Genomic DNA, 15,398 nt, shown 5'->3' with positions numbered 1-15,398 from the left:
TCACGATCGTCCGTCCCGTTTTCCTCTCGATCGACTTTATGTACAACGCATGAGACCGGAAGAATCGCGACGCGACACGCGGCTCCGCGATTATTTGCGCGCGCCCCGTTTCCCGATAGATCGTGTATCGATCCCCTTGATCATCGACAGGGGTCCCGGCGGTGCAAGAAGGAGAGCCGGATCGAATTCGTCCATATATTCCTTCGATTTTAATTTATTATTTACAATTATGTCGATTATTATAATGTAATTATGTCGATTATTATTATGTAATTATGTTGACTATTATTATGTAATTATGTCGATTATTATTATGTAATCATGTCGATGGAACATAATTTACAGCAAAAATTAGAAATTACAAGTTCAATTAACATTTTATCTGTAAGTAATAAATATAGTTTTTATGAAATTGAAAAATTATTCGATTGAAAGCAATAAAAAGGTATCTGACTTGTTCAAAAAGTTCGGTGACGCGCGATTTGAAGAACTGTAGGTCGATTAGGTTTTATTTTAATTGCATTTGCATCTCGATTGCATTGATATTTCAATTGTATCGTATTTCAGTTACGCTAGTGATCCGGATCATTAGTAATTGAATTGATCAGCAATTGAATCAACGGAATTACGGTACGAATTAGGCGATCGTGTTACAATGTCGCTGAATTGCAACGTAATTGAAATACGATGTAATTGAAATACAATTTAGTCGAATTTCAATATAATCGTATTGCAACGTAATTGAATTGCAACGTAATTGAAATACAACGTAATTGAGTGTGTAATTCAACATAATTGAAATACAATGTAATTGAAGTTCAACATAATTGAAATACAATTTAGTCGAATTGCAATGTAATTGAAATGCAATGTAATTGAAATGCAATTTAATTGAAATACAATATAATTGAATCACGTGATTGTATTGCTATGTAGTCGGATTGAAACGTAATTGAATTACAATTGTAATTGAAATACAACATAATTGAAATATAATGTAGTCGAATTGCAGCGTAATTGTAATACGGTGTAATTTAAATAGATTGTGGTTGAATTGCAACGTAATTGGAATTCAACATAATTGAAATACAATTTAGTCGAATTACAATGTAATTGAATTGCAATGTAATTGAAATACAATATAATTGAAATACGGTGCAACTGAAATACAAAGAAATTGAAATACAACGCGATCGAATTGCAACATAACTGAAATGCAACATAATTGAATAACGTAATCGAACGCCACTGTAATCGAATTAGCATTGACCAATAATCCGTCCAGCTCTCCTTGTTGCACCAAGGACAAGATAGCTCGCGCGCGGAGGCATCTCGCTCAATGTGTGTGTGTGTGTGTGTGTGTGTGTGTGTGTGTGTGTGTGTGTGTGTGTGTGTGTGTGTGTGCACCTTCCGATGTAAAATCCGCGCGCGAGACCGCGTCCGTCCGTCCGTTCCGGTCGAAGGATCGACGGGGCGGAAGATAACGGAAGCTACGAGCCGATTTTCGTCTCTCGTTTCCCGCGTTCGCGAAACGCTTCGATCCGTTATCTCGCGTATTCTCAGCACCACCTTCGCGACATCGTTCTCTTCACGCTCTCTTTAATCTTTTCTAACGTTTGTTTGTTCGTTCGTTCGTTCGCGATCTTTCTATGCTCCTATCTTTTTTTTCTTTCTTTCTCTCTCTCTCTCTCTCTCTCTCTCTCTCCTCTGGCTCTCGCGACCGAGGGAGGCCACTCTACCGTCTCGTTTCACTCGCTCGTCTACTTTCAAAAACACGACGAGTTAGTATACACAACTCCCCGGGCTCGTTTTCGAGACTTTTTTGATTAAAGTTGGGGCTCTGACATTTGGGGTGGGGGGGGGGGGGGTGAGAGGATCGGGGATATCGGGTGCGCTTCGTTAGGGGTTCGTTTTTTTTTCTTTTTTAAAGAGAGAAAACAACAAAAAAGAAAAGCGAAAGAAATAGAAACACGCACGGGGGTTCATCGACGGCGCGCGGTCGACGGAGAAACGCGCGACGCGCTCTTTTTTTTATGGAGTTCAGGTGTCGATAAATATTTTCCGACTTTTCTTTCTTATTTTGGAATTTTTAGATTTTTTTGGGGGGTAGTTTTGGATCTTTTGGTGTCGAAATCACGCTTCCCGAATAATCTCTGCCAAGTGGATCATTGTTTCTCGTCTAAACTCTTCGCGTCCCGAAAGATGCTTTAACGTTATTTTATAAAAAAAATTCGAATTGAAAAGAACGTGGCTCTTCGTGAATTGAAAGATTATATCTCGAACATAATTTATTATAACATTATATTATGTATATTATATTTATCATATATTATTATTATGTATATATATATATAATTATATATATTATTATATTATGTATATGATATAATATATTAATTAATATATACATATAATAATAATATATACGATATATAATTATAATATATAATAACAACATAATAATAACATACTATTAATAATAAAATATCAACTCGTAGCGAGCGTGTTTCTCCGTCGATCCCTAGAGGCCTGTCCCGTCCATTGAATCGCGGTTTCAGGTTAGCAACTGAACATGTATCTTTGTTTTCAATTCTTACTTTTGACGATGAGTTTGGCGGAGGTTTCTACGGTGCCGGCTGAGGTGGTGGCTCGGCAGGTGAAGGTGCCAGTGTCCTCTTCGTATGTTGTCGCTATGAGGAGGACGGCGTTGTTGCCCTCGTGTATCATCTGGAATTCGAAACGTTTTACGTGTCCATTAAATAAATTCGTTTCTATCGATACAACGATTTCTCCCGGAAATACGAAATTTCGGATCGTCGTGAATTTTTTTCTTCCGGTTCTACGCCTATGTAATTTATCACTACGGTCTCGATTTCGATTTTCGAACATTTCTGGGAGAGATCACTGCAATTTTGTATTATGACTGTGAGACAAACGTGTTAACCATTTGCATTACGAGGCCCTTAGGCACTTAAATTTGTTGTATCACGTTCCAAGATAATTTTTATAAATTGAAAATGATTAAAATAAAATTACAATTATAATAAATTAAAATTATAACTTAAAAATTTATGTAAATTAAAATTATAAATTTAAAATTTATATAAACTTTATATATATATATTAAATTTATAATTTTAACTTTTTTTTATATATATTAATAATTATAATTATTTATTATAATTGTGTTATTATTATTATTTAATTAATATAAATGTATTATTATTTATTTATTGTAATATATAATTATAGTATAATTATTAATAATATTATATATCAAATGAAAATACTGTAAGTCAAATAAAGTTATTTTAGATTTACAGTTGAAATAGTTTCGAGTACAAAGGGTTGACGTGGGAACCGTGGATACGCATTGGATCGAGAACTTACCTGGAAATCGGGCGACTGCGGGATCAGGGCACCTTCGCGATACCATTGGATGGTCGGCTTTGGTTTAGCTGGTGTCACTTGGGTCTTGAACTGAGCTGGTTGCCCTTCCACGACTATTTGGTCCTTCAGCGGTGTCACTTTGGGCAGGGTATCGGCCGCGTCCGGGGCTATTTTGAAATCGATAGCAACGTCGACATAAATTAGACACCGAACAAATGTGAGATCATCGATTATTGTAATTTGAAGAAAATGATTATAATAAAAATTGTGAAATGCTTTCTTGCAATAATCGAAAGTATATTTGTTACTGGGAAATAATCTTTTCAATTGTAAAAAATAATTTTGCTTGGATGTCGACGTCAGAACTAGTTAGATTATTATAATAGAATGTATATAATATATGTACATATATATACATATATTATACATATATGCATACAAAATAATATAATAATAAAATAATATATATAATAAAATATATAATAATAATAATATATATAATATAATATAATATAACTATGAAATGACTTCTTATTACAACAATCGAAAGGACAATCGTTACATAAAAGGAACATAATTATTAAAAATAATTTCCGTTAAAATTCGACGTCATAGCTGATTAGATTATAACGATCCTCACCAAGGACTCTGAGATTAGCCGACGTGGTGACATCGCCGGCTGGATTCTTGGCGATGCACTTGTAAACACCCTCGTCTTCGGGGAAGGCTTCCGAAATCCTCAAAGTACAGAGATCACCTTCCTTCTGCATTTGGAAGTACTTGGACGGTTTGATTACCTGTGGCACGCAGTTTGGAAAGTTTTAAGATCATTCTAAATTCGGACACCGACGTTCAGCTTGTACACAAGAATGGAAAAGTTTTGGAAGAGGGAAAGAACGATTATTCGGATCTCGCGGCTCATTTTTATAGTTGTCGACAATCGGCGACTATAAAAACGAGCCGTGAATCGTGTCCATTTCTTGCTTAGAAGGTGAGAATTCAATTCATCCGAACTGAAAAGATACCAAGAAATTATGACGCCTTGGTATCTTTGGATAATCGAAGCTTAACTGGTACTTTTATATATACAAAAATAATATAACAATAGATATTAATAAATTGAGATCATGATAGACTCGAAATTGAAAGTGCAAGAAGACAGTGTTAATCTGATTTTAGATAAATGGATACATTTTATTCTTCAGTTAGCTGGCACATGAAACTTTTACTACAAAATAAAAATGATTAAACTAAAACATAATAATAAAAAATAAAAAATAAAATACAAACATAATAACAAAACACGAAATAAAATACAAACATAATAATAGAACGCGAAATAAAATACGAGCATAATAATAAAACGCAAAATAAAATAACAAGCATAATAATGAAACACAAAATAAAATACGAGTATAATAATAAAATACAAAATAAAATACGAGCATAATAATAAAATATAAAATAAAATGTCACAAGTGACACCTGAATAAATGAAAGGAGTTTTACAAATTTGAACAGATTTCTCGAAGCAACGTAGAACAATCAGTATACTTTCGCATGAACGACGAACGATGTATAATAAATAGCTAAATGAAATAATGGGTTGTTTGAACATCTTTTATACCTTGTCGCCCTTTTTCCATTGCACCGTTGGTACCGGTTTCCCAGAGATCCTGCACGAGAACGCAACAGCCGTTCCCTCTCTGATCGTTTGATCTTTCAACGGCTCCAGAACCGCCGGAGCCTTCTCGACGCCAGGCGTCGTTGGCTTCGCCATTTTCGTAGGCGACTGTGGCCCTCGTACAGTACACTCGCCGTCGCAACGAGCCTCTCCGGCGCTATTTAGCGCAACGCACTCGTACTTCCCGGAGTCCTCCGGCACCGTCTCCAGGATCAGCAGAGTGTAAATGTTGTCCTCCTCGAGCGTCTTATAACGGATGTCCGCTGTTACTTTCTTGCCGTTCTGCAACGATTCGGACGAAAACGTTTTTAGGAATTTTTTTAGGAACAACGAAAGCCCGTCAAAAAAATTGAAAATTGAAAATATAGCAAGGGTTACTTTGAAGCGTCCTAATTGTGCGAAAAAAATCGCAGCTAAGTTTCTTTTTTTTTTAAATTGAAGGGGAAGGATCGAACTTCGTTCGACTGTAAACGGCAGCCGTAAAAAATTTTACGAAGTCCGTGCATTTCGTCGAAGTTGACAATTTCCAACGTGACAATTTTCAACGTGACAAACATGGCCTCACATTTAAAGGGATATAGTGGTGACGGCGCATCAAACTTAAAATCAGGAAACAAACAACAGGAAGCAGATGTTTCAAGCTTTAATTTCACATGAAGATCATCACTCTACGATGATTTATCGCGGAGTTATCGTCGGTCGAAGTTGGCCAATTTTCATCCAAAAGTGGCCAAAATTGCATAAAAATTGGCCAACTTTGACCGATGATTACTTCGCGAAAAATCATTGTAGGACGATGATCTTCATTTCAAATTAAAGCTTGAAACCTCTACTATGCGATACTGTTTCTCGATTATGAGTTCGACGCACCCTCACTACTGTGACCGTTTAAATGTGAGGCCATCGAAAATGGACATCGAGGAATGAACATTTGCGGAAATTTTCTACGAGGCTTTGTTTACGAGTTATCAACGAAAGAACGCTAACCAGTAAGAGAGCGCGCACTGCTGGTGCCTCGCCCTCGCGGCCCCTGCCGCTGCGTCGGACGGCCGGCGCGACGCGGCATTGGCCACGAGGACGGAGCGCCAGCCTCGCTCGCCTCTCATTGTTCGCTGCTTCTTCGTTAATAACTCGTTAACGAAGCCTCGGAGAAAATTATCGCAAAGGAAAAAGTTACTTCAAATAATCCGAGGAATCTGCCTAGTATCTCGGAAACTAGGTTTAGCGTTGAATGATCGAACGAGAGGTACCTTTAACCAATAAACGTCCAGAGGTTTAGTTCCAGTGACTTTAGCGTCGAATCTGGCCAGTTGGCCGGTGGTCACCGAGGTGTTTTGTATGGTCGAGAGGAAACTGGGTGGCACCACTCCGCCACGCCCGGGTTGTCTCCTACGCTCCTCGACGACCAGATTGGCGCTGCATTTCGCTTTACCGCCCCTGTTCTCAGCGATCACGGAGAACACGCCGGAGTCTTCCATGAACACCTGCCGGACGATCAGCACGGACTTCGTGCTGAACGTGTAGATCTGCAGATCCGGCGAGTTCTGGATCGGGAAGTCCTCGCGGTACCATTTGATGGTCGGCAATGGGTCGCCATCGAACTCGACCTCGAAGCGTGCCTGTTCTTGTTCGAACGCTCTGCACGGCTGGATCTTCTTGGTGAAGACAGGCGGCTTCGCCGGCTTCACCGAGCCCTCGACGACGCGCTCCTGGGTCTTCGCCTTGTGCTCCATCTCGGTGGTTTCTGTGGCCGTTATCTTCCTCGTAATCTCTAGGTCGCCCTTCACCTCCTTCTGCGTCTGCTTCTGCTTCGCCACGTGCACCTCCCGGCCGTGGATCGTCGACTCCGACGGACCCGGCGGATACTTTCCGCTGACCTTGCTACGCTCTACGTCGATGTCCACCTCCGTCGTGAACGGCTTCTTCACGAACTTCGTGGCCTGTGTTGTCTCCTGGGTCGTCGCCTCGTCCTTTTTGTCCTCCCTGTAAACGATATTTTTTTAGGGCCGAAGAACGAAAAAAAGAATTATATATGTATATATGTATATATGTATAATTCGATTACATACGTATTATATAAATATAAACTTTATGTGTGTATAAATAAATGAATACGAAAATAAATGAATATAGAAATGAATGAATAAAAAGAATAAATGAATAAAACAATAAATTAATAAAAAAGTAAATGAATAAAAAATTAAATGAGTACACAAATAAATGAATAAAAAAATAAATCAATAAAAAAGTAAATGAATACAAAAATAAATGAATATAAAAATGAATGAATATAAAAATAAACGAACACGCGAACAAATAAATGGACAAATAAATGGATACGTACAAGGTCTCTTCGTACTTCTGTGCCATTCCCTTGGCGACAGAGTGCGCGACGATCTTCTCTCCGGGAATGGCGAACTGGTGGCTGGACTCCCTGAGCCTGCTCTCCTTCAGCACCTGTTCCTCCTCGAGGTTCATCAGCTTGCTGTAATAGTCCTCGTTCTTCTTGCTCTTGACGGACTTCTGCCAGTCGGTCTCGGGCTCCTTGATCACCTTCTGGCCGAGATGCTCGGTCGCGATCTCGATACCTTGGGACACGTTGTGGTGCCTCTCGTCGAACACTTTCTCGAGCTCTGTGTTCTGTCGTTCCGTTTGGTATTGGGTCAGCCCGTAATCATACCACGCTAGGGAAAATCCACGTTAGACCGTTCCGCCCTTCGAATATGCCACGCGAGAGACAACGCATGCCAGACGAACATGAACCATTCCGGTCCGCAAACGATCAATCCATTATGGAAGTGCAACGTTCAATCGCGACGGACGAAACGTTAATGAATTTTATAATTTCTTCCTTTTTTTGGCTTTTTTTCTGGAGAGAAACTCTCGGTTGCGACGAGTATATCCAAGGATTGCTTTTCGATCTTCAGATTGTGTGCCCTTACGGAGACGTTATCATGTTACAGTAATGTCTCCCTTACTGACGCTCAGATCGTCCACAGAAATGGACAATTTGGGAAGAGGAAACACGATTATTCGAGCCTTGCAGAATCGTTGACAATTTATGACTATAAAAACAAATAGCAAAGCTCGAATAATCGCATCTCCTCTTCCCAAATCGTCCATTTTACTGCGCAATCTCAGCGTCAATAAGGGAGACATTACTCTACTTGTTTATTCATTTGATTTACTTACTTATTTATTTATTTATTTGTAGATGTGTACATGTTATTTACTTATTTGCTTGTTTATATAGATATGTACATTTATACATTTTTGTTTTATGTACATATATACAGATACATATTATTTATTTATTTATACATTTATGTGCATACATTGTACATATAAATAATATGTATATATCATAAATTGTATATATACATAAACAATATGTATATATTATAAATTGTATATATACATAAACAATATGTATATATTATAAATTGCATATATACATAAATAATATGTACATACTATTTATAAATTGTATATATGTATACATAAATAATATTATATATGTATATATTATATATCATATAAACAAATAAATAAATAAATAATGAAATTACGAACAGACTGCACACAAATCCTGATTCACTTGATCCATGGATTTCAATGAAATCGAAATGATTTTAATGTAATGAAAATTTGACAAGAGAGGAAGTTCGCTAATTTTTTTCATCACCGCTATGATTTCTTAAAATATTATCACTGTATTTCTGGGCCATTATACAAACAATTTTATTATTATTATTACGCGAATTCTTTGAAATCGAATTCTCAAGAGTTTTCCGTTCAGTCGAAAAGGAACGTTGCATTCCCGCAACAAAAGACAATTCTCTAGAACCACTGGGAAATACGACACAGTACTTCATTGGCGATGCAACACATATCGACGTCTCCAGCACGGGTAGGACAAGGTGCCCGGATACCAGACTACGGAGACGGAGATGGACGTCCGGTCGGTTGAAGTTAGATCACGTGGTTAACAACACGGTTTCTCATTCCTTCCCTTTCTTTTGCTTTCCGTCATTCCAAAATACAGTAACATTTCCAAGGGTCAACACATTGGCATTCCCGCGATCTCGGAAGGGGGATCTTTCTAATTTTTTTTAGGTGATCTCTCTAATTTTCTTTTTCGAGAGCCCGCGCTCGTGCGCCACGGAGATCCAGCGGTCTCGAAATCGAATGTTCGATTCTCGTCCAAAACAATCGATAGATCGGATCGGCCTGGCTGGATCTCTGTGCGACGCGAGACGCGACACGTGTGGGAAACGTGGGCGACAAGGAACATCTCGTTACAACAAAGTCTTCACCTGCCGGCGCACTGCGGGAATAAATGTTCGAGTTTGCGCCAAAAATCGTCGAACTTTCGAATGAGAGATTGCCGAGGTCATTTGAAGCAACTTTATCCTTTACAAAAACGAGTTATTAATGAAAAACAGTGACCAATCGGAGATCGAGTGCGACCGGCGCTCCGCCCACGCGGCCAATGCCGCGTCGCGCCGGCCGTCCGACGCAGTGGCAGGGGCCGCGAGGATGGGGCGCAAGCCGTGTGCGCTCTCTCAGTGGTCAGCGTTCTTTCGTTGATAACTCGTAAACGAAGCCTCGTAGAACATTTCCGCAAAGGAAAAAGTTACTTCAAATGACCTTCGAAACCCGTCGTTTTCTGGAAGGACCATAATTTCGGGGCTTTTGCGATAGTTCAATTTTAGAATTTTTTAAATTTGCGTTAAGAAGGAAAAATCGTCTGTCCATCTCATTCCTCAGTAGAGAGTTCTACGAACTTGACGCGAACCTGCTCATGTTTTCCCCATCGTGCATCAGCGATTAGGTGCGATTAATGTTGACACTGGGCACGACAATGGACAGCACTCGAAATGCGGACACCGTTCGGTTAATCGCGCTTAAACGGATCGTCGATGTCACCGGCGGGGTAGTGGGAAGGGAGGGGGGGTTCACGCGGTTCAGTCGTGGAACGAAGAAACAATAGATTAAATAAAGTTCATGGGGATCAACAAAAGCAACCGAAAGAAAATCTGTCTGAAAGAAAAAAAATATTAAGAATAATATTAAAAAACAGTCAACGCAAACCCGTTTCTCTTTTTTTTCCAGTGAACATCAGGCATCGGACGACACGGAGGAAAACATTTTGCTCGAGAAAATGATCGTCTGTCATTCTGATCCATCGATCGATAATCGTTCGATCGAGTTGCTCTTCGAACAATCGAAGAATTGAATTATTTCAAATATAAGTATTTCAAATGCGAAATATTCGACGCTGGAACGGCGGACGTTACCCGCGAAAATATTACAGAGTATATTACAGAATGATCAATTATAATTTTGTTTATTAATTCTAATTTTATTATATGCTGTTATATCTATTATTATATTTTATTGTATATTGATATATCTGTCATTATACTTTATTATACATTGATTATAATGTATAAATAAATATTATAATAATTTAATTTTTCAATCAGAGCTTCGCGAGAATGTTCCCAACGAGTTCTCGGGAACAAGAGAAACGCCGTTCGAGCGTCGAAGCGAGTACGTTCGCTCTGAAACATTTTTCTCCGCGCCGACGTCCACAGTTACATATACGGAAATGAACAAAATGAAAAAACAATAACGATACAAATAGTCTATGTGTGCTCTCACGATAGTATATTCCATACCTGAACGCCGGCTTGCGAAGCCAAGCAGCCGATAGCTTTCGCTTTAGGCGACATTGCTCGAATACGCTCGTCGAATCCCGAAACCCCGAAGAAGAAGAAGAAGAAGAAGAAGAAGAAGACGAAGAAGAAGAAGAAGAAGAAGTAGAAGAAGAAGAAGAAGAGGAGGAAGTTGCGCTCGAGGTGCTCGAGGACGAGGTATCTATCTTTCGAATCCCTTCGTAATATTCGTATCGGTGAGGGAGTAGAAGGGGGAGGGAGGAGGACGATATATAAGGGCGGGGGGTGAGTCGGTGTTCGAATGGTGGTCTCGAGTGTTAAATCTGTGCTCGAATAGAATGCATGTGTCGTATCGATATCTCATGTACTGTGTTTCGGTTGTCGTTCGACCTTCGTTCGACCTTCCGTCGAGTCCAACAACGACCGATCGATTTACAGGCTTCTCTCTTTTCTCGTGTGGTATTATTGTGCCGTTGTTCGATAATTTGCCGGATTCTCGTTTGTTCTCTGTATGTGCCTGCGTCCTTTGCGCCGTTCTTCCGCTAATTTCGATTGTTTTTTATTTTTTTTTTTTTTGACAGCAAAGTGTGGCTTTCGAGCGGCCCGCGTCATCCGCAGCAATCGGACAAATCGAACGCGTCGAAGAATAATTTCTCGCGACACGTCGAGACGTCGCAGCGGCGCAAAGGATGCGACGACACGTTCATGTAAGAGAGTCTCTGTTCCAGGATCAACTTACGCCTTGGCGAGTTCTTCAACACGCCGCGATAATCGTCGCTCCTCGCCTTCACCGTCAGACTTGTCTCGGTGCGGGCCTCGCCCACCGAGCTGCGGGCGATCACCTCGACCTTCCCGTGGTCGTACTGCCTCGTCTTCGGGATGTCCAAGTGGTACATGCCGTCGTAGGTCAGCTTGTACCGCGATCCCTAAACAAATCGACGATTGAATCGACAATTAAACGCATGGACAAATATTCTGATAAAAATGAGCCAACTTTGACCGGCGATAATTCCGCGAAATATCGTCGTAGGACGATGATTCTTTTTTAAAATTTTTTTAAATTTTCTCGATTTCAAGGTTCACGCGTCCTCGTCGCTGCAACTCATTAAATATAAGACCACAATTCTCATATTAAAAGTTGCCATACTCCGCGAAACGCACGGGCAAATTTTCGCTTCGTGAAATTTTTTTCGGAGATGCCGTTTATCATTTTACGATTTTTCGCGGAATTATCGCCGGTGAAAGTTGGCCAATCTCTTTTTTTTAGGGAGGGGGGGGGGGGGGGTAAGGAATCAATTTTTTTGGACCTGGTACAATTGTAGGAAGATGGAGTGAAATTTTTGTGCGACTTCTGGTTCTTGGGACGGATGTGCGACGTTTTTATTCCCCATAGAAATCCGCGATCTAGCGTCAACTGAAACTCACGTTGACCACGGTGTGTCCGTTGATGATCCACATGACACGTGGTCTAGGATGACCGGTGACGCGGCAGCAGAATCTGGACCAATCGCCCTCTTCAACGGTCACAGGTTCCGGTTTGCTGACGAACGTCGGCGGCGCGCGCACCTTCTCTTCTTCGCCCTCCTCCTCGGGTACTCTGTAACAAGCGTCCCTTGATTGCACACAAACACGGTCTATAAGGCATACAGGGTGTCCCAAAATTATTTTGCTTCCGGGAAATGAAGGGTTCGCGAGTACGAAGTGAAAGTCTGTCGATAAGATTACAGGAAACAGAAATGAAATAAAAATTTAAAAAAATAGCGTGACAGCGTTAAATCCTTCGCAATTGTACAGGGTGTCCTATAATTATATTAATTATATTGGAAAGGGGTGATTCCTGAGGTGATTTGAAGCAACTTTTTCCTTAGCGAAAATGTCCTACGAGGCTTCGTTTACGAGTTATTGACGAAAAACACTGGCCAATGAGAGGCGAGCTCGCTCGGCTCTAGGCGGCCGAGCCAATCAGCGCCACCGGGCTTCGACCGTTCGTTGGCCCGGTCGCCTGACGCCTACCGCGCTCGCCTCTCATTGGCTGGCGTATTTCGTCGATAAATCTTAAACGGGGCCTCGTAGAACATTTTCGCTAAGAAAAAAGTTGCTTCAAATCACCTCAGAAATCTATCATTTCTAGGAACCCTGTGCATTTATACCACGTTTACTGAATTTCTCAATTCTCCGCGATTCTATGAAATAAATGGCTATCAAATTGGGAATAACAATGCGGCTAATAAGTCGGCAAGAAATATCAAAAATATGTTTTGAAGAATTGCCGGTTAAAACTAGGAATTGTTATAAAAATCGTGAATAAAATACAGTTGCGAAAATGATGCGCCATTCGAAGGTTAAGGATCACTTCGAATCGAATGTGGTAAGACGAGTAAAGGAAATTTTTAACATGTCTTATTTCGAATTAGAAAACAATTTCTATGCTAAATTAAATTGTTTTTAAATTCGAAGGACTACAAGGTAATATAATCTTTCTGCGTTGTAATTATTGTAATTATGAAAGCTCTTTCCTGGGAAAATGATTGAATACATTTATTTATTTATACGCATGTCACGTCAAAAATCATGCACAGTTTGAAAGAATAAAGTCAGCTTTATAAATAAATAAATGAGTTTTATAAGGCAATCAAAGTTAACCGATTACAGGGCTAGACAGTTTTAGCGTCGAGACGTTGCATTTAAATACGTCCGGTTTAAGTGGCGTCACGTAATCGAACCCAGAATGGACCTAACCTAAAATGCGCGTCATCGCGAATTATTCGGGTGAATCAGTTGCGTCGCGAGAACCAACGATTTCCTTCGGAAAGAATATACGTACATCTGCCATGCGGCTTCCATCTCTCTGATCTTCTCGATGCTCTTCATGCCCTTCGGCAGCTGAGACTCGTAGATGATTCCAGGCTTGCCAGCCGTTCGGATCACCGCCCTAGTTTCGTCCATGCCGTAGAGATTGGTCGCTCTGCATAGATACTCGCCGCTGTCCTCCGGATAGACCCAGCCGAAGTTCATCGCGACGTAACCGAAATCATAGATTGGCGTGAACCTGTTCTTGTGGGGCAACGGTTTGCCGTTGAAAAACCACTCGACCTTCATGTTCGGGTCGCCGACCGGCGCCAACTGGCACTCGAACTTCGTGCTGTTCATCTCGACGAGCTCGGTCTGGTCCAGGATCTGTGTGACGAAACGCGGCGGCTGCTTCTTGTCCGCGTCGTAGAGGTCGTCCTCGGTCAAATGCACCTCCGACGTGTACTTCTTGATGGTCGCTTCCATTTGCATCAACGCCTCCGACTTCTTCATACCCTTCGGCACTTGATTCTGCAGGATGATGTTGGGCAATCCTGCGTAAATAATTCATAAATTATTCGTAATTAATGTAACTGAATTATTTTGGAATTCGTGATTAAGGTGACTGAATTATTTTGGAATTCGTAATTAATGTAACTGAATTATTTTGTAATTTGAAATTAATGTAACTGAATAACTTAGTATGTTGTAATTAATGTAACTGAATTACTGAATATGTTGTAATTTGTAATTAATGTAATTGAATCATTCAGTATCTTGTAATTCCTGATTAATGTAATTGTATCACATAGTATCTTGTAATTCGTGATTAATATAATTTAATCACATAGAGCATCTTGTAACTCGTGATTAACGTAATTAAATCACTTTGTATTTTGTAATTGTACTCCTATTGAATTACGAGCTACATTGCAATTTAATTGAATTTCAATTTGAATTACGAGCTACATTGAAATTTAATTGAATGTCAATTTGAATTACGAGCTATATTGCAATTTAATTGAATGTCAATCTGAATTAAGAACTACATTGCAATTTTATTGAATGTCAATTTGAATTACGAACTACATTGCAATTTAATTGAATGTCAATCTGAATTACGAATTACGATCGATTATTATTTGGTACAAAATTCCAGGGTCCAGTCAGTTTTAGACTACGATTACTATGAAAAGTTACAAATTTCTGTTAACAGATATTCCGGCAGTTCCACTTACTCTTGCACGAAACCGATGCCCTGGTAGTGTCCTCTCCGAAATCATTGATGGCCTTGCACACGTATTCGCCGGAGTCTTCCGGATAGACGTAAAGTATGTCCATAGAGACGAATCCCATGTCGTATGTGCTTCTGTATCTGTGTCCGGCCGGGATCATTTTACTGTTTCGATACCATTCGATGCGCAGGTTAGGATCGTCCTTTGGCTCCACGCGACATTCGAACCTGACCGGCTCCGACTCGTCCACGGTCGCCGATTGGATCTGAGTGATGAACTTCGGTGGTTGACGCGCCACCGGTTCCTCCGGCGGTGGTTCGCTGATCGGTCCGCGTTCCAGTTCCTTTAGCTTTTCGCCGCTCATGCCAGATGGTAGCTGGGACTCGAAGTCGATCGTTTTCTTCGCTGTAATCGTCGACGAATCGATTTATTAAGATTATCTGTCGTCTGGAAATATGGTCGATTCGTGCTCGTTTTTAACGCGAACATCGTCGCCGGTGTTTCGGTGTTCAATAGTGGTGGGAAAATTTAAAGAGTTTGCCTGGTACATGGAATTTTTTGTTTACTAATAGCTTTAATGAATAGATTTAATGAATAGTTCGAAGACGCAAGATTACG

General features: G+C 40.2%; 1 protein-coding gene across 14 annotated transcripts in view; it reads right to left on the bottom strand.

Moving 5' to 3' along the window:
* Positions 1-15,398, bottom strand: part of sls (sallimus) — a 188,024-nt gene that overhangs the window by 97,604 nt on the left and 75,022 nt on the right. For 13 of the 14 annotated variants that reach the window (XM_076528787.1, XM_076528778.1, XM_076528791.1 and 10 more), the window contains 10 exons: positions 14,784-15,185; positions 13,580-14,099; positions 12,181-12,352; positions 11,495-11,681; positions 7,419-7,758; positions 6,325-7,057; positions 5,018-5,356; positions 4,031-4,187; positions 3,391-3,557; positions 2,598-2,727 (listed from right to left, as the gene is read on the bottom strand). In XM_076528787.1, coding sequence (XP_076384902.1) covers positions 2,598-2,727; positions 3,391-3,557; positions 4,031-4,187; positions 5,018-5,356; positions 6,325-7,057; positions 7,419-7,758; positions 11,495-11,681; positions 12,181-12,352; positions 13,580-14,099; positions 14,784-15,185 — 3,147 coding nt within the window. The remainder of the gene's footprint in view (positions 1-2,597; positions 2,728-3,390; positions 3,558-4,030; positions 4,188-5,017; positions 5,357-6,324; positions 7,058-7,418; positions 7,759-11,494; positions 11,682-12,180; positions 12,353-13,579; positions 14,100-14,783; positions 15,186-15,398) is intronic. The other variant, XM_076528780.1, reaches the window with a different exon arrangement.

This window comes from Megalopta genalis, chromosome 1 (assembly GCF_051020955.1).
Source record: "Megalopta genalis isolate 19385.01 chromosome 1, iyMegGena1_principal, whole genome shotgun sequence".
In the NCBI taxonomy this organism is placed as follows: domain Eukaryota; kingdom Metazoa; phylum Arthropoda; class Insecta; order Hymenoptera; family Halictidae; genus Megalopta; species Megalopta genalis.
The sequence above is the reverse complement of the archived record's forward strand: the minus strand, read 5'-3'. Positions and strand labels throughout refer to the sequence as shown.